This window comes from Oncorhynchus mykiss, chromosome 16 (assembly GCF_057628025.1).
Source record: "Oncorhynchus mykiss isolate SJ-2025 chromosome 16, ASM5762802v1, whole genome shotgun sequence".
In the NCBI taxonomy this organism is placed as follows: Eukaryota; Metazoa; Chordata; class Actinopteri; order Salmoniformes; family Salmonidae; genus Oncorhynchus; species Oncorhynchus mykiss.
The window spans coordinates 26,498,162-26,525,990 of record NC_143037.1 but is presented as its reverse complement, the minus strand read 5'-3'; the positions used below and the strand labels follow the sequence as shown (position 1 = coordinate 26,525,990).

At 42.1% G+C, this 27,829-nt stretch overlaps 1 protein-coding gene across 3 annotated transcripts in view; it reads left to right on the top strand.

The window, feature by feature from the left end:
• Positions 1 to 2,411: 2,411 nt before the first annotated feature.
• LOC110491743 (alpha-tectorin) overlaps positions 2,412 to 27,829 on the top strand; it is a 49,037-nt gene continuing 23,619 nt past the window's right edge. For 2 of the 3 annotated variants that reach the window (XM_036946623.2, XM_036946622.2), the window contains exons 1-10: positions 2,412 to 2,528; positions 2,641 to 2,719; positions 2,887 to 2,910; positions 19,636 to 19,757; positions 20,756 to 21,034; positions 21,216 to 21,311; positions 23,481 to 23,634; positions 23,879 to 24,279; positions 25,708 to 26,287; positions 26,406 to 26,989. In XM_036946623.2, the coding sequence (XP_036802518.2) occupies positions 2,674 to 2,719; positions 2,887 to 2,910; positions 19,636 to 19,757; positions 20,756 to 21,034; positions 21,216 to 21,311; positions 23,481 to 23,634; positions 23,879 to 24,279; positions 25,708 to 26,287; positions 26,406 to 26,989 (2,286 nt within the window). In that variant the 5' untranslated portion in view covers positions 2,412 to 2,528; positions 2,641 to 2,673. Of the gene's footprint in view, positions 2,529 to 2,640; positions 2,720 to 2,886; positions 2,911 to 19,619; positions 19,758 to 20,755; positions 21,035 to 21,215; positions 21,312 to 23,480; positions 23,635 to 23,878; positions 24,280 to 25,707; positions 26,288 to 26,405; positions 26,990 to 27,829 lie in introns of those variants that run through there. The other variant, XM_090202414.1, reaches the window with a different exon arrangement.

Genomic DNA, 27,829 nt, shown 5'->3' with positions numbered 1-27,829 from the left:
GATTAAAAATAGTAATTTACTACATACAGAATGATCCGTTAGTAGAACAAGTATTTTATTAACAAAAGTGAACAAATACGCTTGCTGTAAATAACTTCTTTTTTTTTTGCAGTTTTACAGTTAATTTCCTGCAATTCTACACATTTTTCCAAGACTTCTGGCATGTTAATAAGATATCTGAGCGAGAGAGTGACTGGAGGCCAGCCCCCCCCCCCCCCCCCCCCCCCCCCCCACCACCACCACCACCGTCATCTTTTGCCTGTCAGATAACTTGGCCATGGTTACCACTTAAAGCTGCAATACTTAACTTTTAGGGCAACCAACCAAATTTACATAGAAATGTAAGTTAAAGATATGTCATTATCATTGAATGGATGTCTAAGAAGCTGTAGATCTGTTCTATATGCACTATTTCTATGCTCCCGGTCTTCAGTTTAGTTTTTGCCTCTTTTACTTTAGGTTTTGTACACCAGCTTCAAACCGATGAAAATACAATATTTTTGGTTAAGGGGAAGATATTTTGCAGCGGTTTAGATGTTACAATGATTCTCTACACTATACTTGCTTGTTTTGTCACAAACTGAAATTAGGAAAACTATTAACATTTTTTTGCAACGAGAAAATAGCGGAGCGATTTCTGCATAGTGCATATTTTTAAGTTTAAATAGCTGTCTAGACTAACTAGACTAATTTATCAATCACGTGTTTTTATCGACACGGGCTAACTAAGCGACTGTCAGTGAGTGACACTAACTAGAGGAAAACTGCTGATGCACAACCAAGTTTCGAAATTGCACTTTGTGTATTCTATTATTCCAACTTTCAACAGTAAATTGAGACCCCGACTGAGTGCGGTCACTGCTGAATTGAATGTCATTGAGAAAACAGAAAGGGGTCATAATGTGTTATTTTTTTTAACATCCTTTCTGAATTTAAAAGCAAACCAAGGCGTAATCATCTAGTATTTCTAGTGTCTGTAATCTGATTGCAATATTTTAGCTGGTAACGTAACTGATTAGTTAGTTTTTTCTCCAGATTACATGGAATTGATTACATTTGAACCCTTATGCTGAAGCGGCACCTGAGATACAATTTCCCACCACAATTAACAAACGCGCCTTGGAGACCCGATGCTGATAACAGGTTACCCATCAGTTGGTGGTGGTGGGGAGGTAGAAGGTTGTTGGAAGACTGATGACGCAAACAGCAGGGGAGAGACAAAAGTGGTGAGTTGACATACAGTATAAATACTCCCGTAGATTTATGTCCATTGTTTGAAAGAAAGGGAAGTGATGAGAGCATGAGTGTGCTCATAGGTTAATCAGCAAGCGTGCTGGAATTGCCTTAGGGCGCCATGCACATAGGCTGAATTTTAGGTGAATTACATTCCACAAGCTTGCTAATGGTAAAGAAGAGGAGAGACGTGAAGCTATGCTGATGAGTGACATCATTAACACTACCAACACTGTCACTACCGTCCCTGTGGTCGGCGTCCTGCGGCCGGAGACGAACGCGCTGGGGAGAGGGTACTGTCACGTATGCTCTCTCTCCGGCGCTCTAGGTCGTCATGCTTCCGCGCCTCAGACGGATCGACAGGTTTCCGCGCCTTAGCAGAGGTGGCCAGTCCGCTCCTGATCCCCGGGATCGTCATCTTTATTCGGCGGCTGGTACCGTGCGTCGCAGAGTGGGTACTGTGACGTGTGCTCCCTCTCCGGCCTCTAGATCACCAGGCTGCTCGTTATGGCGCGCGTTTGCACATAAAAACACTCACCTGGACTCCATCATATCATTGATTACCTGCCCTTTATTTGTCACTCCAATTGGTTTCTTCCCCAGTCGTCATTGTTTCTGTTTCATGTCTGTGCGTTGTTCGTGTATCTTGGTTTCATTTATTTATTAAACGATTCACTCCTTGAACTTGCTTCCCGACTCCCAGCGCACACGTTACATTGCCCCTAAAAATCAGCTTTAGAGAGTAATGTGACACAAAGATTATCCCAATGAATGGACATATACTCCTCATCTTAAACCACATATTTGTGGATACAAATACGTCAGGATTTCTGAACATATGCTCACAAATAATTTTACATTTGTAATTTTATTTGTGAGCTATGTTGACTATATTTACATATCATGGATTTATGTGTGATTTATTTTTACATACGGTATTCGCAGATTATGGTTTACCTTGTGAAATATTTGTATATATTCACAGATCATAGATTTCTTTGAGTTATGTTGAATAGACATTCTTACAGAATAACGAAACAAATCTAACCCCATAGAATATTTCTTAAATCTTACCATAAAGCCGTTCTCAATACAGTACACATATGAGGAAGCAATTAGTTTTTGCCTTTGTCACGTGAATGTTTCACATAAATGGTTAAGGAATTATTGTAACTGGTGAGACAACCGGTTTGTAGAGCTTTCGATCAAGGTGCATTCCATCACAGAAATGAACAGTATATAAGCCTAGTGTCAAATTGTACCACATACATGAGAGGGTGAATCAACAGAAATAGGTGAGCTCATCAATACAACATGTAAAACATGCGTAAAATACATTTTAAGGATGGGATAATAATATTAATGGTTTCTGACGAATATGGTAAAAATGATTATCTTTTCTCATAGATTTGAATTATCTTGGCCAAGGAGCTATTGACAATGGGGAACCAAACCATGCTTCTGGTACTGCTTTTGTTGATGATGAGTAAGTATTGTCTCTTCTCAATATGACGCTGATGAGAAAAGCTGGTGTTGAATTGCACACGTTTTCCTTTGTCCCCACTTCTATTTAGTCTATAAGGCTATACAACCAACTTATTTTTCCATATTCATTTCCCTTGCGTAAACATTTTATCTTTGGTATCTCAACAGGTAGGGTGACCAATGCTGTTTCTGGTAAGTTTATCATGTCCAATAACTGATTTCAACCCCCCAAAAACCCAAATTGTTTGTTAGCAAAACAAACAATTCCCTTTAAAGGATAGTTTCTCAAAATGACGATCTAATCGTAATTGTTTTCTTACCTTGAGTGGAGTCATGCGACTGTATTATATTTTTAATACAAGCTCTATGCGACCCTATTATATTTTTAATACAAGCTTTATGGAATGCCCTGTGAAGTAAACTATTCCTACAATGTCATAGTTTACTTCATGTATGAATAGTCACCCCAAAATAGCTCACACTCTTCCATTCAATTTATATTGAAACAATATCACTCAAGAAAATCTGTTTGACTTTGAAGAAAATGTTTTGGAACATAACTGTGTTTAATAATTTTAAAACTCCTGTAAGAAAACAATTAAGATTAAGTGAACATTTGCTTCAGTAAGAGCACGTTGTTCTGAATGTGCATAATGCTGTCTGCACACTTCGAAATTGTCATTGTTTTATTTTATTTGACAAAAAATCCATTATGACAAGGTGTAGACAATGCATGTGATAGAGTAAATACTTGGTCTGTAGATAATTAGGATGTGACAAGTGTCACTGATCAAAACTATATTTCATTTATACTCCGGTGGAATGACTGTAGACCGTTGCTGCGACTGTTGGTTTCCTTGTCTTGGTTACTGGGCTGGTACAGCAACAAGACCAAATCCATCTGTGAGGAGACAGTTCCGGAGTTCTAAAATCCTCAGAATGAACTACTTTTATTTAGTCACACTCACAACTATAAGCTATTTTCTGTATGCTCGCTATTACTTTGTAAGTAATAATAATGTTATTTTCCTGTAAAATTAAGACTTTATCAGCTATACTTAGTTCATTATTTGAACTGGCTAGCCAGCTAACTTTAGCTAGATGACATGTTTTGTATTTTATTATGGATCCCCATTGGGGTCCAACAATATTAAGGATATAAAGAAACCAAAACATTGTTTAGAAAGGTGCTTTTAGTTGCCTTGCCAGATAGTATAGGTTGACATATGGGTTTATTGGTGTTAAAATAGAGCAAGCATGCTATTTGAAGCTCTGGGCTGCTGATGCCATTCAGACTGTCGCTTTGTGTTTATACTTTTTCACAATGACAACGACAAGTTTGATGTCAGATGACAATTGAATGTTCATGATGTCACCACACAACTGTCTACAGACATGTCGATAGGCCAAATGTAAACCAGACAAAAAGGTAGAGCAAATGTTTCAGTGCCCCATGCAATCATCGGTGGTCTCTTTGATTGAACTCTAGCTCAGTGTTGCATGTGCAATAGCTTGAACGTTAACAAAATGTTTTTATTAACTCAAAACAGTTAAAATTATAATTTTGATCTCATGGATGATGCATAGCTCTGTCTATTAATTTGAGTGTGGTTACATTTCTCCAGCCCCATCCCTCAACTTTTAACCAAAACAGTGCCGGGGTGTCCACTGTTGTTGTTTGAACAGCAGATTGTATAATATCACACCACAATACTTAGCATTCGAACTATCCACTGAAAAGATTATTGCCAAAGGTGTTTATTTGTTATAGCAGGTGTTCATTCAATGGTATTAAATGTCCCCTGACAATGACCTGCAATGCTTTTGTTTACTTGCCAACCTTCATTGCCCTCTTGGCAAAAGAAGTCTGCAAATATTTTGTTTGCCCAACACATTCGGCCAGGTTGCTCTTGTCAAAGATACTGTATTTTAATCTCAACGATTAGAAATAACCCATTAAAAGAACCTGCATAACTCTGCATGACACACCCCTTGTTGCGACACATTCCTAATCTTGCCAGAAACATAGCTGAAAGACTGCCAATAAGGCATGACTTCCTAGAAACATGTGCGTTCAGGTAATTTGCGGGAGAGTACAATGCAGGACAGTACAAGTATTCAGAGCCCTTGAACTTTTCCACATTTTGTTGCCTTACAGTCTTATACTTAAATGGAATAAATAAAAAATGTTCCTCATCAATCTATACACAAAACCCCATAATGACAAAGCAAAAAATAACAAAAATACCTTATTTACATGAGTATTCAGATCCTTTGCTATGAGAGTCGAAATTGAGCTCAAGTGCATCTTGCTTCCATTGATCATCCTTGAGATGTTTCAACAACTTGATTGGAGTCCACCTGTGGCAAATTCAATTTATTGGACATGATTTGGAAAAGCACATAGCTGTCTATATAAGGTCCCACAGTCAGCGTCAAAACCAAGCCATTAGGTCGAAGGAATTGTCCTTAGAGCTCTGAGACAGGATTGTGTCAAGGCAGGAAACACAGGGATAAATACACCAAGGAAATAAGCGACACCTGGAGGGAGTGGAGACAATCACAAGGACAGGTGAAACAGATCAGGGTGTGACAGTTGTGCTGTGCTCACTTGAACAGGAAGGTGGAGCGGTGGTCCTTCTTGTAGGCAAGTTTTGTCATCAAAGGTGCTTTCAAGACAACTGGGAACCTTGAAAAAAAATAAGGTTGAATCATGACATCAGTGATCTTCAGGTCGGAGCTCTAGAAAGAGGCCCAAGTTCCCGACTTGGAATTCCGAGTTGGATTACAGTTCAAAACATATTTTCCCTGTCGGAGCTAGTTTTTTTTCCAGAGTTCCCAGTTGTCTTTAGCTCACTGAAGTCTGAGATTCTCCAGTTCCTAGTTCCCAGTTGTTTTAAATGCGGCTGAAGTCATGCTGGATTGACAGCATGGCCAATGTATTCAACCTTTTCTGTGTTGCGAGGTTATTTCTATCCTTTTAAGCTTGGAAATAAGACCAATTCAGCCAGCTGTTTTAAATCCTTAAACCCAGATTTGGACCACACCCTCTCCACCGAATAACAGGTAGGAGAAGCAAAATAGTAATAGCTTTGCAACGCTTGCAGTTAGCCACTGATTCCTTCCAAACCACTCCTTGTTGAATTTGCGATTTCCAACTTTGTCATGCCTTGACCTTAGAGATCCTTTTTATGTCTCTATTTTGGTTTGGTCAGGACGTGAGTTGGGGTGGGCATTCTGTTTTGTGTTCTATGTTCTCTATTTCTTTGTGTTTGGCCGGATATAGTTCTCGTTGTCTCTGATTGGGAACCATACTTAGGTACCCCTTTCCCACCTGTCTTTAAAAAAAAAAAAAAATTAAATGGCGCTTTGCTGTTGAGCTTCACGGTTTTGTATTGTTTTGTCGCTGTCATTTTGATCAATTAAAAGAAAATGTACGCTCACCACGCTGCACCTTGGTCCTCTCCTTTCATCACCCGTGACAGACTTGTTGTGTAATGTTTATGTCCAATGGCCGATGAGCACCTACACCTTTTATCTATAATTAAAATTCATATGACAAGGATTGAAGAGGACTTGACAGTAGATTGTCGACGTGATTCATGATGATGACTGCTTGTCTAGCTTGCTAGCTAAGATTTTGAAAGTTACATGATCAGTCCATTCAAAACCACGGTAGATAATGTGATTTGAGGTAAAAAAAAAAAAAAATCTGTGGCCAATGAGGCTTCTTGGATGGACACTAATGATAATCTATGGTAGCACCCAAGGGGGCTTGAACTGCCTAGCTCTCCCTGTAAATTCTGCGGTGATGTAGTGTCCCCATGAGTGACCGAACACGGTGGAACTAGAGAAGATTACCAAACCCTATGCTCTCTATATTCGGCTGGCTGCCCCTCCACCACTGTGTAACGGTTTTCTTTCGGTGAAGGAGAGTCGGACCAAAATGCAGCGTGGTGGTTATTCATGTTTTTTAATGAAGAAAACTATACATGAATAAACTAACAAAATAATAACCGCGCGAAAACCTAAACAGCCTATCTGGTGACAGGAACAATCACCCACGAAACACTCAAAGAATATGGCTGCCTAAATATGGTTCCCAATCAGAGACAACGATAAACACCTGCCTCTGATTGAGAACCACTCCAGACAGCCATAGACTTACCTAGAAAACCCCACTAAGCCACAATCCCAGTACGTACCAAAAAACCCCAAGACAAAACACACCACATACAAAACCCATGTCACACCCTGGCCTGACCAAAATAATAAAGAAAACACAAAATACTAAGACCAGTGCGTGACACACTGAAAGCACTGAGCGAGGCTGAAACATCTGCATTTTGAAGCTGTTTTATTTACTTTAAGAATGAGGCCATGTTTATATGTAGCTTTATTAAGTCACATACATTTTTTTTACATTGTTTGCAAACTGATATGTGACTTGAATTAATGCCACAATAACATGCAAAACCAGCACGCACAAAAAATATTTGCATATTGTTATATGTATTTAATCATAGTAGATTTTTCATTCTACAGCAGAAAGTATTCAAGACCCCTTTACTTTTTCAAAATGTTATGTTACAGCCTTATTCTAAAGTAGATTTTTTTTAATCCTCAGCAATCTACACACAACACCCCATAATGACATAGCAAAAACAGGTTTTTAGGACATTTTTGAAAATGTATTAAGAATAAAAAACAGATACCTTATTTACATAAGTATTCAGACGCTTTGCTATGAGACTCGAAATTGAGCTGTTTGAGATGTTTGAAATGTTTCTACAACTTGATTGTAGTCCACCTGTAGTAAATTCAATTGATTGGGCATGATTTGGAAAGGCACACAACTATCCATAAAAGGTCCCACAGTTGACAATACATTTCAGAGCAAAAAACCAAGCCATGAGGTCGAAGGAATTGTCCGTAGAGCTCCGAGACAGGATTATGTCGAGGCACAGATATGGGAAGGGTACCAAAACATTTCTGCAACATTGAAGGTCCCCAAGAACACAGTTTGACCATTATTCATTGGCCTTTACACATGCATAAATCTGTGATTCTGGCTGTAAAACATCTACTTTGTAAATTCAGGTGGAATTGGCAATGTATAGGCCATAAACTCAATTAGTGTAATAACATAAAACGTACTGTATTTCATGTTAATAGTTTAGATCAGCACCCCTTGCTCAAGGGTAGACCCAGATTTGTGAGTTTTGGTTGGGAGTATTGGGACATGTGTAAACCTGGTTTGTATGAGTATTTGGGCTTAGATGCAGGTGTAGTCCTCGAACTGGTTTATATTAGTATTGGGACTCAATGAAACGTGTAGAAATGGTATACATTTTATGAGTATTTAGGCTTTTACACAGATTTAAACTTAGCGCACCGAGCTATGAGCGAGTACTGGTGACACCATGCGCTTGACCGCATAACACGGTGCCTGACCAGTACTGCGCTTCTTCCAGTAAGCACGGGGAGTTGGCTCAGGTCTATCGCCTGACTCCACCAATCTCCCCGTGTGCCGCCCCCCAAAAATGTTTTGGGGCTGCCTCTCGTGCCTGTTGCGCTGCCTTACCTCATACCGCCGCCGCTCAGCTTTCACTGCCTCCAGTTCTTCTTTGGGGCGGCGATATTCCCCAGCCTGTGCCCAGGGTCCCTTGCCGTAAAATATCTCCTCCCAAGTCCAGGAGTCCAGAACCTTCTGCTCCTGGTTTTCACGCTGCTTGGTCCTTTTGTGGTGGGTGATTCTGTAGTGATTTTCCTCCTCTTCTGAGGAGGAGTAGGAAATATCGGACCAATGTGCAGCGTTGAAATCAAATCTAATTGTATTTGTCACAACGCGCCGAATACAACAACCTTACCATGAAATTCTTACCCACAATGCAGTTCAAGAAATAGTTAAAACCTCTTAAGGATCGGAACCTTTTTTTCAATTTTCATGGTACAATAGCGTGGCATTTTTTCACTGTAATAGCTACTGTAAATTGGACACTTCAGTTAGAGTATATTAACAATAATTTAATGTAGATAGTTGGGTGGACATTAGATTCATCTTTGACAATTTTTTGGGCCTTCCTCTGACACTGCCTAGTATATACAGTAGGTCCTGGATGGCAGGAAGCTTGGCCCCAGTGATGTACTAGCCATATGCACTACCCTCTGTTGCGCCTTACGATCGGATTGCAGAGTAGTTGCCACACCAGGCAGTGATGCAATCGGTCAGGATGCACTTGATGGTGTAGCTGTAGAACTTTTTGAGGATCTGGGGACCTGTGCCAAATCTTTTCAGTCTCCTGAGGGTAAATGTGTGTTGTCGTACCCTCTTCACGACTGTCTTGGTGTGTTTTGACCATGATAGTTTGTTGGTGATGTGGACACCAAGAAACTTGAAACTCTCGACCTGCTCCACTACAGCCCCATCGATGTTAATGGGGGCCTCTTCGGCCCTTCTTTTTCCTGTAGTGCACAATCGCCAGTGTTGAGGATCAGCGTGGAAGATGTGTTGTTGACTACCCTTACCACCTGGCAGCAGCCAGAATCCAGTTGCAGAGGGAGTTTAGTCCCTGGGTCCTTAGTCCCTGGGTCCTTAGCTTAGTGATGAGCTTTGAGGGCACCATGGTGTTGAACGCTGAGCTGTATTCAATGAACAGCATTCTCACACAGGTGTTCCTTTTGTCCAAGTGGGAAAGGGCAGTGTGGAGTGCGATTGAGATTGTGTGGGTCTAGGGTTTCTGAGATGATGGCGTTGATGTGAGTCATAACCAGCCTTTCAAAGCACTAAATGACTACCAACGTGAGTGCTACGGGGCAGTAGTCATTTAGGAAGGTTACCTTCGCTTTCTTGGGCACAGGGACTGTAGTGGTCTGCTTGAAACAACATAGGTATTACAGACTCGGTCAGGGAGAGGTTGAAAATGTCAATGAAGACACTTGCAAGTTGGTCCGCGCATGCTCTGTGTAAACGTCCTGGTAATCCATCTGGCCCTGCGACCTTGTGTTTGTTGACCTGTTTAAAGGTCTTGCTCACATCGGCTACGGAGAGCATGATCACACAGTCGTCTGGAACAGCTGGTGCTCTCATGCATGCTTCAGTGTTGCTTGCCTCGAAGCTTCAAAGGCATTTAAATCGTCTGGTAGGCTCGTGTCACTGGGCAGATTTTTTTGTAGTCCATAATAGTTTGCAAGCCCTGCTACATCTGACGAGTGTCAGAGTCAGTGTAGAGTAGGATTCAATCTTAGTCCTGTATTGACGCTTTGCCTGTTTGATTGTTTGTCTGAGTGCATAACGGGATTTCTTATAAGGGTCCGAATTAGTGTCCCACTCTTTTGAATGCGGCAGCTCTAGCCTTTAGCTTGGTGCTAATGTTGCCTGTATGGCTTCTGGTTGGGATATGTATGTACAGTCACTGTGGGGACAACGTCGTCAATGCACTTATTGATGAAGCCGGTGACTGAAGTGTTATAATTCTCAATGCCGTTGGATGAATCCCGGAACATATTCCAGTCTCTGCTAGCAAAACCGTCCTGTAGCGTAGCATCCGCGTCATCTGACAACTTCTGTATTGAGCAAGTCACTGGTATTTCCTGCTTTAGTTTTTGCTTGTAAGCAGGAATCAGGAGGATATAATTATGGTCAGATCTGCCAAATGGAGGGCGAGGGAGAGCTTTGTATGCGTCTCTGTGTGTGGCGTAATGGTGGTCTAGAGTTTTTTTTCCCTCTGGTTGCACATGATATGCTATGTGATATGCTGGTAGAAATTAGGTAAAAGGGATTTAAATTTGCATGCATTAAAGTCCCCGGCCACTAGGAGCGCCGCTTCTGGATGAGCATTTTCTTGTTTGCTTACGGCCTTATACAGCTCGCTGAGTGCGATCTTAGTGCCAGCATCGGTTTGTGGTGGTAAATAGACAGCTACGAATAATATACAGTACCAGTCAAAAGTTTGGACACACCTACTCATTCCAGAACTTTTCTTCATTTTTTACTATTTTCTACATTGTAGAATAATAGTGAAGAATTCAAAACTATGAAATAACCACATATGAAATCATGTAGTAACCAAAAAAGTGTTAAACAAATCGAAATATGTTTTATATTTTAGATTCTTCAAAGTAGCCATCCTTTGCCTTGATGAGAGCTTTGTGCACTCTTGGCATTTTCTCAACCACCTTCATGAGGTCGTCACCTGGAATGCGTTTGAATTAACAGGTGTGCCTTGTTAAAAGTTAATTTATTGAATTTATTTCCTTCTTAATGCGTTTGAGCCAATCAGATGTGTGGTGACAAGGTACAGTGGCTTGCAAATTATTCACCCCCTTGGTATTTTTTTTTTTTTTTTTGCCTTTTCAACCTGGAATTTGAATCATTTGATTTACACAACATGCCTACCACTTTGAAGATGCAAAGTATACATTCTTTTGTGAAATAAACAAGAAACTATTCAACCCCCCCCCCCCCCAAAGTCAATACTTTGTAGAGCCACTTTTGCAGCAATTACAGCTGCAAGTCTCTTGGGGTATGTCTCTATAAGCTTGGCACATCTAGCCACTGGGATTTCTGCCCATTCTTCAAGGAAAAACTGCTCCAGCTCCTTCAAGTTGGATGGTTTCCGCTGGTGTACAGCAATCTTTAAGTCATACCACAGATTCTCAATTGGATTGAGGTCTGGTCTTTGACTAGGCCATTCCAAGACATTTAAATGTTTCCCCTTAAGCCACTCGTGTTGCTTTAGAAGTATGCTTAGGGTCATTGTCCTGCTGGAAGATGAACCCCCGTCCCAGTCTCAAATCTCTGGAAGACTGAAACAAGTTTCCCTCAAGAATTTCCCTGTATTTAGCGCCATCCATCACTCCTTCAATTCTGACCAGTATCCCAGTCCCTGCCGATGGATAAACATCGGCAGGGACTGGGTTTCCCGGGGTGGTTTTCCCGGGGTGATGAGAGGTGTTGGGTTTGCACCAGACATAGCGTTTTCCTTGATGGCTAAAAAGCTACATTTTAGTCTCATCTGACCAGAGTACCATCTTAGATATGTTTGGGGAGTCTCCAACATGCCTTTTGGCTTATTTTTTTCATTGAATAATGCTATTTTTCTGGCCACACTTCCGTAAAGCCCAGGTCTGTGGAATGTACGGCTTAATGTGGTCCAATGAACAGGTACTCCAATCTCCGCAGTGGAGCTTTGCAGCTTCTTCAGGGTTATCTTTGGTCTCTTTGTTGCCTCTCTGATTATTGCCCTCCTTGCCTGGTCCGTGAGTTTTGGTGGACGGCCCTCTTTTGGCAGGTTTATTATGGTGCCATATTCAAAGTTTCGGATACTTTTTTATAACCCAATCCTGATCTGTACTTCTCCACAACTTTGTCCCTGACCTGTTTGGAGAGCTCCTTGGTCTTCATGGTGCTGCTTGCTTGGTGGTGCCCCTTGCTTTGTGAGGTTGCAGACTCTGGGGCCTTTCAGGACAGGTGTAGATATACTGAGATCATGTGACAGATCATGTGATCTTTTCTATTTAATTTAAACAACATTTTTTGGAAGCAAGTTATTTTTTGCATTTCACTTCACCAATTTTGACTATTTTGTGTATGTTCATTACATGAAATCCAAGTAAAAATCCATTTAAATTACATTATCGTAATGCAACAAAATAGGAAAAACGCCAAGGGGGATAGATACTTTTGCAAGGCACTGTAGGGGTGGTATAAAGAAGATATCCCTATTTGGTAATATAACAAGTTCATAATATGGCAAGAAGAGCTCAAATAAGCAAAGAGCAACGACAGTCCATCATCACTTTAAAACATGAAGGTCAGTCAATGCGGAACATTTCAAGAACTTTGAAAGTTTCTTAATGTGCAGTGGCAAAAACCATCAAGCGCTGTGATGAAGATGGCTCTCATGAGGACTGCCACAGGAAAGGAAGACCCAGAGTTACCTCTGATGTAGAGGATAAGTTCATTAGAGTTACCAGCCTCAGAAAATGTAGCCCAAATAAATGCTTCACGGAGTTCAAGTGACAGACACATCTCAACATCAACTATTCAGAAGAGACTGCATGAATCAGGCCTTCATGGTCAAATTGTTGCAAAGAAACCACTACTAAAGGACACCTATAAGAAGAAGAGACTTGCTTGGGCCAAGAAACACGGGCAATGGACATTAGACAGTTGGAAATCTGTTGTTGGGTCTGATGAGTCCAAATTTGAGATGTTTGGCTCCAACCGCTGTGTCTTTGTGATGCGGAGTAGGTGAACAGATGATCTCTGTGTGATTCCCACCATGAAGCATGGAGGAGGAGGTGTGATGGTTTGGGCATGCTTTGCTGTGACGCTGTTGGTGATTTATTTTGAATTGAAGGCACATCATTCTGCAGTGATTCGCATCCTGTCTGGATTGTGCTTAGTGGGACTATCATTTGTGTTTCAACAGTACAATGACCCAACACATCTCCAGGCTTTGTAAGGTTTAACCAAGAAGGAGAGTGAGGGAGTGCTGTATCAGATGAGCTGACCTCCACAATCACCTGACCTCAATCCAATTGAGATGGTTTGGAATGAGATGTACAGCAGAGTGAATGAAAAGCAGCCAACAAGTGCTCAGCATATGTGGGAAATCCTTTAAAGCATTCCAGGTGAAGCTGGTTGAGAGAATGCCAAGAGTGTGCAACGGTGTCCTCAAGGCAAAATGTGGCTACTTTGAAGAATCTATCATCTAAAATATTTTTTCATTTGTTTAACACTTTATTGGTTACTATAATATAGAACGGAGATATCAAATTGATTTCCCAGTGATTGCACGTTGGCCAAAAGAACAGAGGCAGTTTAGAGGCAGTTTACCCACTTGCCAAAGAATTCTCACAATGCACCCTGATCTCCGCCCCCTGTATTTCCATATTTTCTTCTTGGAAATTACAGGGATTTGGGCCTGGTCTTGGGGATGCAATATATCCTTTGCGTTGGACTCATTAAAGAAAAAATCTTTGTCCAGTTCGAGGTGAGTAATCTCTGTTCTGATATCCAGAAGCTCTTTTCGGTCATAAGAGGCAGCAGCAACATTATGTACAAAAGAAGTTACAAACAATGCGAAAAAACAAACAAAATAGCACAGTTGGTTGGGAGCACGTAAAACGGCAGCCATTCCCTCCGGGTCGATTATTCAAATACAGCACCCGATCTGCCAGTCACATTCTTTTAAATGTCCCCAAACACATCCCTGGGTCATTCTTCTTTTCAGTTCATAACAGACAGGGCTGTTGTGGTGAACGTATTACCGCCACTCCGGCGGTCACGAGTCACGAAGGCAGTCAAATTTCATATGACCATTTAGTCACTGTCACACCCTGACCTTAGTATTCTTTGTTTTCTTTATTATTTTGGTTAGGTCAGGGTGTGACAAGGGTGATATATGTGTTTTGTCGTGTCTAGGGTTTTTGTATGTTCATGGGGTCGAACTTGTCTAGGTGGTCGATCGATCCAGGGAGAGTGCCAGAGCCCGGTTGGGATTCAATGGAACAGTGCGAGGAGGGATACAGGAGAATGGAGGAACGGTGACGATATGTGGGTACACGACTAGCACGGAAGCCCGAGAGGCAGCCCCAAGATTTTTTGGGGGGAGGAGCACACGAGGACATTGGCTGAGTCAGGTAGGAGACCTGAGCCAACTCCTCGTGCTTACCGTGGGGAGCGTGTAACTGGTCAGGCACCGTGTTATGAAGAGATGCTCACGGTGTCTCCAGTGCGCTATTCTAGCCTGGTGCAGTCTATTCCAGCTCCTCGCATTTGCCGGGCTAGATTGGGCATCCAGCCAGGATGTATTGAGCCAGCTCTATGTTCTGGATGTCCAATGCGTCTCCACGGTCCAGTGTATCCTATGCCTCCTCCCCGCACTCGCTCTGAGGTGCGTGTCACCAGCCCAGTACCACCAGTGCACCATGCACCAGGCCTCCAGTGCGCCTCCAGGGTCCAGTACGCCCTGTTCCTGCTCCTCGCACTCGCCCTGAGGTGCGTGTCCCTAGCCCAGTAACACCAGTGCCGGCACCACACACCAGGCCTACAGTGCCCAGTCCAGAGCTTCCGGCGACAGTGCCCAGTCCAGAGCGTCCAGCGACAGTGCCCAGTCCAGAGCGTCCGGCGACGGTTTACAGAACCTCTAACGACGGGCCACAGACCGGAACCTCTAACGACGGGCCACAGGTCACACCCTGACCTTAGTATTCTTTGTTTTCTTTATTATTTTGGTTAGGTCAGGGTGTGACGAGGATGATATATGTGTTTTTGTCATGTCTAGGGTTTTTGTATGTTTATGGGGTTGAACTTGTCTAGGTGTTTTTATGTCTATGGTTGCCTAGATTGGTTCTCAGATGCAGCTGTTTATCGTTGTCTCTGATTGGGAACCATATTTAGGCAACCATATTCTTTGGGTAGTTCGTGGGTTATTGTCTATTTTTAGTTGCCTGTGTCTGCTCTCATTATTTATAGCTTCATGTTCGTTTTATTGTTTTGTATAGTTTAAGTGTTTATCGTTCATTAAAATATATGTATTCTCATCATGCTGTGCCTTGGTCTCCTCGTTACCACGAACGTGACAGTCACGGTAATTAGGCTTCTCCAAGCTCTGACTCTGCTGATGGTCATTAGTAGTCTACAAAACTTGCTAACTGTCTGGTACTCAGCACTATATTGTCCCTCTAATCACTCTGACATTATTGCAAATGTAATCGAAAATCAAATCAAACACTTCACGAGAGCCAATTGCGCAAGAAAACAGTGATGGCCTCTATTAAAAAGAGGAGGATTCCCATCAGCTTTCTTTTGGAAAGGCCTACTATATATTTTTCTCAACTTTCCTAATATTAAGCACATTGCTTATCTTTACAACAGGAGTATAGCCTACCTGGCTGTCATGAAAATTAACCAAAAAAAAGCGTCCTCCATTTTCTATTTAAATGCATAGATGACATGTATTTTCTTCCCCTGCCCCTGTTTCAAGACAGGTGCATGATAATGATCCATTCTAAATCAAAACAAATGTCATATATATTATTTGGTATATGTAAAGACAAGATTAAATCAAGAACAGTCTGATGGGTGACAATATTAGCCTATCACTTGTGAATTATATATTATCACTTGTGAATGATGCCCAGCGTAAGGCAAGAAACCATTTTTTCCAACTTTTTCTAATCATAGTCGCACACCTCATGTAGCCTAGCCCATAGGCCTATACGTTTTGATAAGGTTTGTTTCACAACTAAAGTGGCCAAATAACATTAACCCCCTTTATAAGGGGTGTAGAGCCTAACTGGAATACATAAGCAGCACGTGAGTTTCAAGTTTGGGGAACATTCGCACACATACTGCCGTGTAATTGCCTAATAGTTTATCAACATTTAAACTAACGGTTCTGATATTTTCCATCAGCCACATTGCAAAGAAAAAAAAATGCTAGTGGTTGTATTAGTTTGGGCTCTATCGCATCCCAGAACTGTCCCAGACTATGTTTGGAATATTTGTTTCCTCGCACAGAATAGAATAGGTTAACTTTTATACTGTGGGGGATAGTAGATTGATATAGGCTTGTGCTTTTGTTGTTCGTTAGGCCTACACATCTTGTTGGCTGACAAAAAGTAAATGTGGACAGTTCTTCCAATATCTTCAATATGCACTTCGGAATTGGATAAGGACGTCTGCAGTTGCGTCCCCGACGTGTCTTGGGGTGGTTAATTTCTTTACTATCAAATGAGGAGAGACAAACTTATCACACAAGTCAGAGTTATAACTGAAACTAAATCTTTATTCACTTATTAATAAGGGAGCAGGTAAATACAGCACGCACATACAAAGTGAATCGATTGAGTTCTCTGCGATAATGTGGGCTGGTTGACAAATAACCCTCAGATGATTCGTTGAGAGCCCGGAGACAAAGAATATAACACCTTTTTTTATAGCAAACTACATCCTCCTGAATGTTCATGACAAACAATATATGTATGGAATGGGTCACGAGGTTAAGATTTGTAATAAAGATAATAATTCACATCAGACCGTATCTGCTGTAAAGACCGTTCTCTTTGTGTAGAAACCAGGGTCTGGCCCCGAGCCATCTCTCCCTGGTACCTTCCAATCAAACCGGAGCAATCTCCCTCACATGAATGGAATGTGGCCTAAGGCATCGTAAATCTACTGTCAGCATTAAACCCCCAGATGCCCATTCTCAGTAGAACACACACAGATGAGTGTTCTAAGAACCCCCTATTCTGTTGCATTAAACAACCATTTGATGCAATAACAGTATTTATAACATGATCCTATAATTTCTCTCACAGTCGGTCTTCACTTGTAGCCTGTGAGAAAGACCCGATCACGTGATGGAGAGCCATGTGAGTGAGAGGTGCTTCGGATCACGTAGCACTCAGAGAGAAGGGCACAACGCAGCACTCCGGGCCAAGGGCACAATTGCCACTGGCCGAAAAAGGCATGGATTGTTTTATGGTGCATTACAAAGGGGATGCCGCCAGGAAATTTGAGGCATTAGCAAGTGCTTGTAAAATTGTGAATGTCTGTACAGTCTATGCAAAAAAACAAAGCAGAGCTCATTCTTTTCAACCAACTATTTTCAAATCATCATTAGATTTGCATTATTCAGCCTTATAATGTATTAAAAAATCTAAACGTGCTTCCCGAGTGGAATCATTGCAGCCTGGGGTTCGATCCCAAGCTGTGTGAGTCCCATAAGGTGGTGCACAATTGGCCCATGTTAGGGAAGGTTTGGCTAGGGGGGCTTTATTTGGCTCATCATGCTCTAGCAACTCCTTGTGGCGGTCCGGGCGCCTGCATGCTGACTTCGGGTTAAGCGAGTGGGTGTTAAGAAGCATGGTTTGGCGGGTCATGTTTGGGAGGACGCATGACTCGATCTTCGCCTCTCCCGAGCCCGTTGGGGAGTTGCAGCAATGAGACGAGATCAAAATTGGATATCACAAAATTCGGGAGAAAAAGGGGGTAAAAAAATCTAAACATATAGCCCAACATTTGTAGTACAACTAAAGTTACATTAATACCTCTAAATTAAGCACATAGGAGTACCTACTGCTTTGTTAACCGCTCAACACAGAATAGCCGCATGTGCGCACTCCCTCAAATTGTTGGAGAAAATATCCTTTCTATTTTATTCAACTTTGTGAAATTGTATTCTTCATACTATAAAATAATATAATATAATGCCACGGGAATTATAAGCAAATCTTGTCTGCTAAATGAACTAGTGTAGCCCACAGCCATTTGGCTTAGCCAGATCAGGACCAAACATAAGGACAACTCAGAGTATGCTATTCTGTTCTTCTGAAATAGACTACAATTTCTTCATTTCTTTCTTTAGACCTGTCTAAAGGTTTAGGCTATATTACATGGATCTATTAATCTTTTTAAAATTGAGATGTTCCAAAGGTGTGCATCAGTGGCTTGTAGACTATGTGTGGAAGCCAGTAAATGCTAAATATGTTTATGTTAATTAACGGTCAATTATCATGAGACTGACAGTTATTTGCTTGACAATCACCGGCTGACAAAATTCGTGACCGCCACAGCCCTAATCAGACCACAAATATGCTTATCAAAAGTACCCCATGAAAACATTATTGCCAAAAGTGTTGATTTATCATAGCAGGTGTTCATTCAATTGCCTTCTTAGGGATCGGTGTCCTGTGTATGGGACGGTTGAGCTAACGTAGGCTAATGCGATTAGCATGAAGTTATAAGTAACAAGAAAATTTCCCAAGACATAGATATATCTGATATTGGCAGAAAACTTAAATTCTTGTTAATCTAACTGCACTGTCCAATTTACAGTAGCTATTGCAGTGGAAAAATACCATGCTATTGTTTGAGGAGAGTGCACAATTTTGAACATGAAAAGTTATTAATAAACAAATTAGGCACATTTGGGCAGTATTGACACAAAATGTGGAACCAAAATGCAATGGGTCATTTTATCAGTCTAAAACTTTGCACATACACTGCAAAATCTAAATTGCACCTGGGCTGAAATAATATATTATGGCCTCTCTCTTGCATTTCAAAGATGGTACAAAAATAAATACAAAAGAACGGTTGATTCTTTCTTTGTATTATCTTTTACCAGATCTATTGTGTTATGTTCTCCTACATTCCTTTCACATTTCCACAAACTTCAAAGTGTTTCCTTTCAAATGGTACCAAGAATATGCATATCCTTGCTTCAGGGCCTGTGCTACAGGCAGTTAGACTTGGGTATGTCATTTTAGTCGAAAATGGAAAAAAAGGGGCGGATCCTTAAGAGGTTTTAAATGTCCCCTGACAATGAAGAGGTAATTTGCTAAATGACCTGCAATGCTTTTGTTCACTTACCAACCTACATTGCCCACCAGGAAAAGGAAGTCGCAAACATTTGACTTACTGGTAATAGGTGGGCCTTCAGGTAATTTGCTATACTGTATGTGATTAGCTAGAAATATGAGGATGAGGCTACCAGGCTAAATACATGTCCTCTTTGTTGTGTGCATTGATTGTTGCCAACCAGTGAAGCCATTTCTGTTGATTGGCACATGCATTTAAAAAGTGAAAGAACCAGACTTCTGAGTGATTTAATCACACTTGAATAATTACTCCAAATATTTCTTAGATTCCTACCAGATATAATACAGTTAGATATGCTTTGTGAAATCAAATGTAATTTTTTTTTTTTTTACTATTAATAGTAATAAAAAAAATAATAGTTGTCTTGGCTTATTGTTGATCCACTTTGATGGACAGGTTATACTTTGCTGACCTGATCACTGGTTGGTGATCGAATAACTCACTTGAAATAATTGCCAGTGTGGTCAAATATGGCTGGATAATAACTTTTTTATGACAGAGGGGCATTTTGTTCATCTCAGGACCACTCTATCCATTTGGGGCTGGAGACACCATGAGTTCCAGATCAGATGATGGAAGTTCCCCTCTTATTCCCCTGAGCCGGCCATTTGTCTATTTTGGAAACACGTACCACCAGATATATGTGGGTAGAAATGTACATTTATTAATCTCTGTTGCATGAAACCTGTTGTGTATTTTGAATATCTTTGTGGGCAAAACTGTATGCAATGCATTATGACTTCTTTTGCTGGTCAGGTTGAATATTGGTTGTCAAAAATCAAGATGCCATTGTTTACCTGGATGTAATCTGGTTCTATGATGTCTGTTCAACCAGTAAACCACTTTACAATCAGAATCTGCTGTTACGGTGTTGCATGCCCCAAAAAAGTATGCTGGGATGCCTCCTGGAGTTGTTAAAGATTATACAACTTGATGTTAGATGGTTCCTCACCTTGAAAGTAGTCTATGGGCCAGGAGAAACTGTAATCCATGTTTTTTGTTGTTGCTGCTACTAACTTCAGCCACTATAGCTCACTATGTGAGCGTGTTTTATTTTTTCAAAGTCCACATCATCTGAAATCAACTCAAATATGAATATTTTGTTTAATGTTACTCAAAGGTGATTTGGCCTTTGAGTAACAATTGAGTACCTTACTGTGCGTGTTTTCAATTAATAGCGTTTTAGCCAAGCGCAATCATTTTGCTAGGATTGTTTGGAAGTGGTCTGAGTGGGGAGGGGAAAACTAGCTCTTATAGGCAGAGAGGTTTTGAACTCTCCTTCTTATTGGTCTATTAACTAATTTACCACCTGGTGATGTCACCAGACAGACCAAAACTCCATCCCATCAAAAAACTTTGAAATTTCAACTGGTCTTTTCAAACAGCTCTCACACTAAGGACATTATCTGAATTTTCACAATTTCACAGTATTATTCCAACCTCAGAGTTTGGAAATGTATACAAAACACAGTTTCTCCTGATCCATAGACTACTTTCAGGTTGAGGAACCATCTAACATCAAGTTGTAAAAGCCTGAACTACTCCTTTAAGCAATTCAAAACCTGTTCTGATATACAGTACAACTAAACAAAATAATTGTGTAATCATTTACCATTTTTCAATGAACTCATTTGATTTAAGGTTAACCACAATGGACACCTGACGTTCAACCAAGCATGGTCCAGCTACACACCATACAGTTTTCCTGCACATTCCACAATAGATCTCATAGCTCCATTTTGGACCGATTTGGACAACCGAGGGAATGGTAACATCTTTTACCAGCAGTACATCAGCGGTAGTGTTCTTCAACAGGCCACACAAGATATCAATCAGTACTTCCCAAACCTGGGCTTCTCTGCTAATTTGGTCTTCATTGCTACGTGGGATAGGGTGGCCTACTTCCCCAATTCAGGAACGGTAAGACTTTTCTTGTGGTTCTATATCTATCAAAAGTAATGCTTATTGTAAAGGCAATCGATACACCTGTGAAGCAATGATATGAAATAGAAATGACATGGGATTTCTTATGGTGGGCAAAATTGTTACGTTATACAGTAGGCTATGTATTAAAATCTTTCTCTCATTTCCTTAATGTAAGGAAACCACCTTCCAAGTGGTTCTGATTGCTGGTGTCCAATCCTCTTTTGTCCTGATGAACTATGGGCAGATTGCACTAGCACAACGCAGCATTCAGGTCAGAAGAATGAATGCATACTTGTAACGGTCTATCCCAATGGGGGCTTATGTACAAAAGTTTAGATTCAGAGCTTGTATATAATTCATTGTGATTGGAGGAAACATGGGAAAGTTATTCTACTTTAAAAGTTGGTAAACTTGTTATCCCACTTAGGAGACAAGTAGCAGAAAATACCCTTGAAAGATTTTGAGTGCTGGAGAGAATTTCGTCGTCCACACCCTCTTAAGCCATAGATCCAGCCATCTCTTTAAGAATTCACATGTCGGCATGGCCAACCGTCAGCATGATCAACCTCTCCATTGTCTCAGCCAATCATGGCTAGCCAGAAAGGATCCTGTCTTTCTCCCTATATACAGTGACTTGCGAAAGTTTTCGGCCCCCTTGAACTTTGCAACCTTTTGCCACATTTCAGGCTTCAAACATAAAGATATAAAACTGTATTTTTTTGTGAAGAATCAACAACAAGTGCGACACAATCATGAAGTGGAACGACATTTATTGGATGTTTCAAACTTTTTTAACAAATCAAAAACTGAAAAATTGGGCGTGCAAAATTATTCAGCCCCTTTACTTTCAGTGCAGCAAACTTTCTCCAGAAGTTCAGTGAGGATCTCTGAATGATCCAATGTTGACCTAAATGACTAATGATGATAAATACAATCCACCTGTGTGTAATCAAGTCTCCGTATAAATGCACCTGCACTGTGATAGTCTCAGAGGTCCGTTAAAAGCGCAGAGAGCATCATGAAGACCAAGGAACACACCAGGCAGGTCCGAGATACTGTTGTGAAGAAGTTTAAAGCCGGATTTGGATACAAAAAGATTTCCCAAGCTTTAAACATCCCAAGGAGCACTGTGCAAGCGATAATATTGAAATGGAAGGAGTATCAGACCACTGCAAATCTACCAAGACCTGGCCATCCCTCTAAACTTTCAGCTCATACAAGGAGAAGACTGATCAGAGATGCAGCCAAGAGGCCCATGATCACTCTGGATGAACTGCAGAGATCTACAGCTGAGGTGGGAGACTCTGTCCATAGGACAACAATCAGTCGTATATTGCACAAATCTGGCCTTTATGGAAGAGTGGCAAGAAGAAAGCCATTTCTTAAAGATATCCATAAAAAGTGTTGTTTAAAGTTTGCCACAAGCCACCTGGGAGACACACCAAACATGTGGAAGAAGGTGCTCTGGTCAGATGAAACCAAAATTGAACTTTTTGGCAACAATGCAAAACGTTATGTTTGGCGTAAAAGCAACACAGCTGAACACACCATCCCCACTGTCAAACATGGTGGTGGCAGCATCATGGTTTGGGCCTGCTTTTCTTCAGCAGGGACAGGGAAGATGGTTAAAATTGATGGGAAGATGGATGGAGCCAAATACAGGACCATTCTGGAAGAACCTGATGGAGTCTGCAAAAGACCTGAGACTGGGACGGAGATTTGTCTTCCAACAAGACAATGATCCAAAACATAAAGCAAAATCTACAATGGAATGGTTCAAAAATAAACATACCCAGGTGTTAGAATGGCCAAGTCAAAGTCCAGACTTGAATCCAATCGAGAATCTGTGGAAAGAACTGAAAACTGCTGTTCACAAATGCTCTCCATCCAACCTCACTGAGCTCGAGCTGTTTTGCAAGGAGGAATGGGAAAAAATGTCAGTCTCTCGATGTGCAAAACTGATAGGGACATACCCCAAGCGACTTACAGCTGTAATCGCAGCAAAAGGTGGCGCTACAAAGTATTAACTTAAGGTGGCTGAATAATTTTGCACTCCCAATTTTTCAGTTTTTGATTTGTTAGAAAAGTTTGAAATATCCAATAAATGTCGTTCCACTTCATGATTGTGTCCCACTTGTTGTTGATTCTTCACAAAAAAATACAGTTTTATATCTTTATGTTTGAAGCCTGAAATGTGTCAAAAGGTCGCAAAGTTCAAGGGGGCCGAATACTTTCGCAAGGCACTGTAGCTCAGTGCTTTCTCCTTGGCAAAACTCAATATTTTCTGATCCCCTACAAGTTTGTAATTAAGGAACATGAAAGTTCACATTTAGGAAGGCATTTCTGCAACAACAACAAAAATATATATTGTCTGGTGATGTAAATTTGTTTTTTCATAATTCCATTTTTTAAATACATTTGTGTCTATTTTTTTTACAAGGCTGGCTATGACACAATCAACTCCATCCACCACTTCTCGATCCCTGGATCATTTCAAAGCAATTTTACAATGTTCAGCTCCACCAGTAACGTCAATGTTGCAGGTCGCTGGGCCTTTCGCACAGACCATGGCTCAAGAGGCTGTACTTTCAATGGTAAGAACAACACAAAAAATACAAAACATAGGAGCCCCATTATTTTTGATTTGTGTTAAGAATTACTGTTCTTCTCCAAAATAGACAAACTATATTAATCTATATTTTTTTTAAGTGATGGTTGCGCATCATGTTACTGAGAGACTCTGACTAGGTTTAAATTAAATTCATGACATCTTGTCCAGGCTTCTGTCCTTACCCCATAATATTGGCTGCATGAAACATCTTCTATCACTCTCTTCAGGTTCTCCTGTCCAGTTGGGTGACTCCTTCTGGAGTGACAACAGCTGCAGACAGAGGTGTACCTGCACCAGTACAGGCGTTCAGTGCCAGAGCCAACCCTGCTCCTTTTCCCAAATCTGTCAACCCGACGCCTTCCAGTTCTCCTGCCAAACGATTGAACGCAGCACCTGCACCGTTTCCGGCGACCCCCACTACTACACCTTTGACGGAAGCGTGTTCCACTTCCAGGGCACCTGCACTTATGTCCTGTCAGAGGAGTGTGGCCATGGACTGCCCTACTACCGTGTGGAGGGAAAGAACGAGAACCGTGGTAGCACCCAGGTGTCCTGGACCCGTCTGGTGAGGGTATCTGTTTACGACGTGGAGATAGAGCTGGTCAAAGGTCACCAAGCCGAAGCAAAGGTCAGTGCCGGTACACATGTAAGAGTTTCTTTGTCGCTCAAGCATGATTGATGTTTATTACTGTTGATTTCACATTACATTGCACATAGTTGACAAAAATGTGAACTTGCACTTCACTGAACTGTCTATTCATAATGCTGTAGGAAGTATTATTTTTACTTTTATGATATACACTACATGACCAAAAGTATGTGGACACCTGCCCATTTGAACATCCCATTCCAAAATCATGGGCATTAATATGGAGTTGGTCCCCCCTTTGCTGCTATAACAGCCTCACCTCTGCTGGGAAGGATTTTCACCAGATATTGGAACATTGCTGCGGGGACTTGCTTCCCTTCAACCAGAAGAACATTATTGAGGTCGGGCACTGATGCTGGGCGATTAGGCCTGGCTCACAGTCAGCGTTCTGATCCCAAAGGTGTTTGATGGGGTTGAGGTCAGGGCTCTGTGCAGGCCAGTCAAGTTCTTCCAAACCAATCTCGACAAACCATTTCTGTATGGAACTCGCTTTGTGCATGGGGGCATTGTTATGCTGAAACAGGAAAGGGCCTTCCCCAAACTGTTGCCACAAAGTTGGAAGCACAGAATCGTCTAGAATGTCATTGTATGCTGTAGTGTTAAGATTTATATTCACTGGAACTAAGGGGTCTAGCCCGAACCATGAAAAACAGCCCCAGACCATTATTCCTCCTCCACCAAACTTTACAGTTGGCACTATGCATAGCGTTCTCCTGGCATCCACCAAACCCATATTTGTTAGACTGCCAGATGGTGAAGCGTAATTCATCACTACAGAGAACGTGTTTCCGCTGCTCCAGAGTCCAATGGAGGCGAGCTTCACACCCCTCCATATCTTAGGCTTGTGTGTGCGGCTGCTCGGCTAAGGAAACCCATTTCATGAAGCTCCTGACGAACAGTTGTGCTAATATTGCTTCCAGAGGCAGTTTGGAGTAAGTATTGCAACGAGGACAGACAATTTTTATGCACTACGCGCTTCAGCACTCGGTGGTCCTGTTGTGTGAGCTTGTGTACCCTACCACTTTGTGAGCTGAGCAGTTGTTGCTCCTAGACATTTCCACTTCAAAATAACAGCACTTACAGTTGACCTGGGCAGCTCTGGAAGGGCAGAAATTTGACAAACTGACTTGTTGGAAAGGTGGCATTCTATGACGGTGCCACGTTGAAAGTCTCTGAGCTCTTTCTTCAGTAAGGCCATTCTACTGCCAATGTTTATGTATGGAGATTGCATGGCTTTGTGCTCAATTTTATACACCTGTCAGCAACAGGTTTGGCTGAAATAGCCGAATCCACTAATTTGAAGGAGTGTCCTCATACTTTTGGAAATATAGTGTAGTAGTGTCCTAATTATGTCCTTCTCTCTCATACTCCTCAATGTTATGATTTCTACTCATTCTGCTCATCCAGGTCAACGGAAGCTTTGCCTCCACCCCGTTCTCCCTCCGTAATGGCACCATCCAGGTCTACCAGTCTGGTTTCTCCCTGGCAGTCAGCACCGATTTTGGCCTGCTGGTGATGTATGACGCCAACCACTATGTGAGAATCAGTGTACCTTTCAACTACTTCAACGCCACCTGCGGTCTGTGCGGAACCTTCAACAGCCACCGTGAGGATGACTTCCGCTCTCGCACGGGTCAGATCCTGACCTCTGACGTTGACTTTGCCAACAGCTGGCAGGCGTCTGGGGACAACGACCCAGCCTGTGAGAGGGTCCAGTGTGCTGGTTTGGACTGTGCCTTCTGCACCCCCTCCCAGAGGAGTCTTTATGGCAACACAGCTCACTGCGGTATCCTCCAGGACCCGTCTGGACCATTCGCCCCATGCCACGTTCAGCTTCCCCCCCAGACCTATGAGGAGAGCTGCGTCTATGATCTGTGCGTGGGGGGAGGGTACCAGCCCATTCTGTGCCAGTCCCTCAACGTGTATGCCACCCAGTGCCAACAGCATGGCATACAGCCAGGATTATGGAGGAGGCAAGGCTTCTGTGGTATGTACTGTATGTGCCAATCAATCTTGTAACTATGGTCTCTGTTCCACCGAATTGCACCATAAAAATTCAACTAACATATGTTTTCACCATTTCTCTTTCCATTGTATTCCATCAGAAATCTCCTGCCCAGCCAACAGTCACTTTGAGTCCCAGGGCACAAGCTGTCCTGCCACCTGCAGCAACCTCAATGCCTCCCATGGCTGCCCCCTCCCCTCCCAGGAGAGCTGTATCTGTAACCTTGGTTACGTCCTGAGCGCTGGGGTGTGCGTACCCCTCGCCCAGTGTGGCTGCACCTTCGAAAACCGCTATTACAGCTCGGGAGCGACCGTCATACTGGACCAGAACTGCGGCAGGCGTTGCATCTGCAGCCGTGGCTCCATGGCCTGTTATTCCCATGGGTGTGGAGAACTTGAGGCCTGCAGCGTGGAGGATGGGGAGAGGGGCTGCAGACCAACCAGCTACGCCACCTGCTGGGTGGAAGGACCCAGGTCCTACCGCACTTTTGACGGAGTGACCTTCCAGTACCCCGGGGCTTGTGGGCTGATCCTGGCCAGGGTCATGGGGTGGTCCCCCCACACTCACTTTGTGGTGTCGGCAGAGAAGGTACCCAGAGGCCAGCAGGGTTTCACCCAGGTGCTGAAATTTGAAGCGGTGGGGACACAGGTGCACATTGAGATGGGAGGTGGGAGCAGAGTGCAGGTCAGTGCCATTCATCAGTAATACAATGTAACTACAGATAACTTGCCAACCACAATGTGTATTGAATGTGTCATGAATCATGACATTGCTCAATTGTATCAGATATATCAGATTTAGTTTTTGTCTCCCGAATGTATGATTTAATTATTTTTTAATATAAACTCAGCAAAAAAAGAAACGTCCCCTTTTCAGGACCCTGTCTTTTAAAGATAATTTGTAAAAATCCAAATAACTTCACAAATCTTCATTGTTAAGGGTTTAAACACTGTTTCCCATGCTTGTTCTATGAACCATAAACAATTAATGAACATGCACCTGTGGAACAGTCGTTAACACTAACAGCTTACAGACGGTAGGCAATAAGGTCACAGTTCTGAAAACTTAGGACACTAAAGAGGCCTTTCTATTGACTCTGAAAAACACCAGAAGAAAGATGCCCAGGGTCCCTGCTCATCTGCATGAACGTACCTTAGGCATGCTGCAAGGAGGCATGAGGACTGCAGATGTGTCCAGGGCAATAAATTACAATGTCTGTACTGTGAGATGCCTAAGACAACGCATCAGGGAGACAGGACGGACAGCTGATCGTCCTCGCAGTGGCAGACTACGTGTAACAACACCTGCAGAGGATAGGTACATCTGAACATCACACCTGCGGGACAGGTACAGGATGGCAAAAACAACTGCCCGAGTTACACCAGGAACGCACAATCCCTTCATCAGTGCTCAGACTTTCCGCAATAGGCTGAGAGATTGGCTGGACTGAGGGCTTGTAGGCCTGTTGTAAGGCAGGTCCTCACCAGACATCACCGGAAACAACGTCGCCTATGGGCACAAACC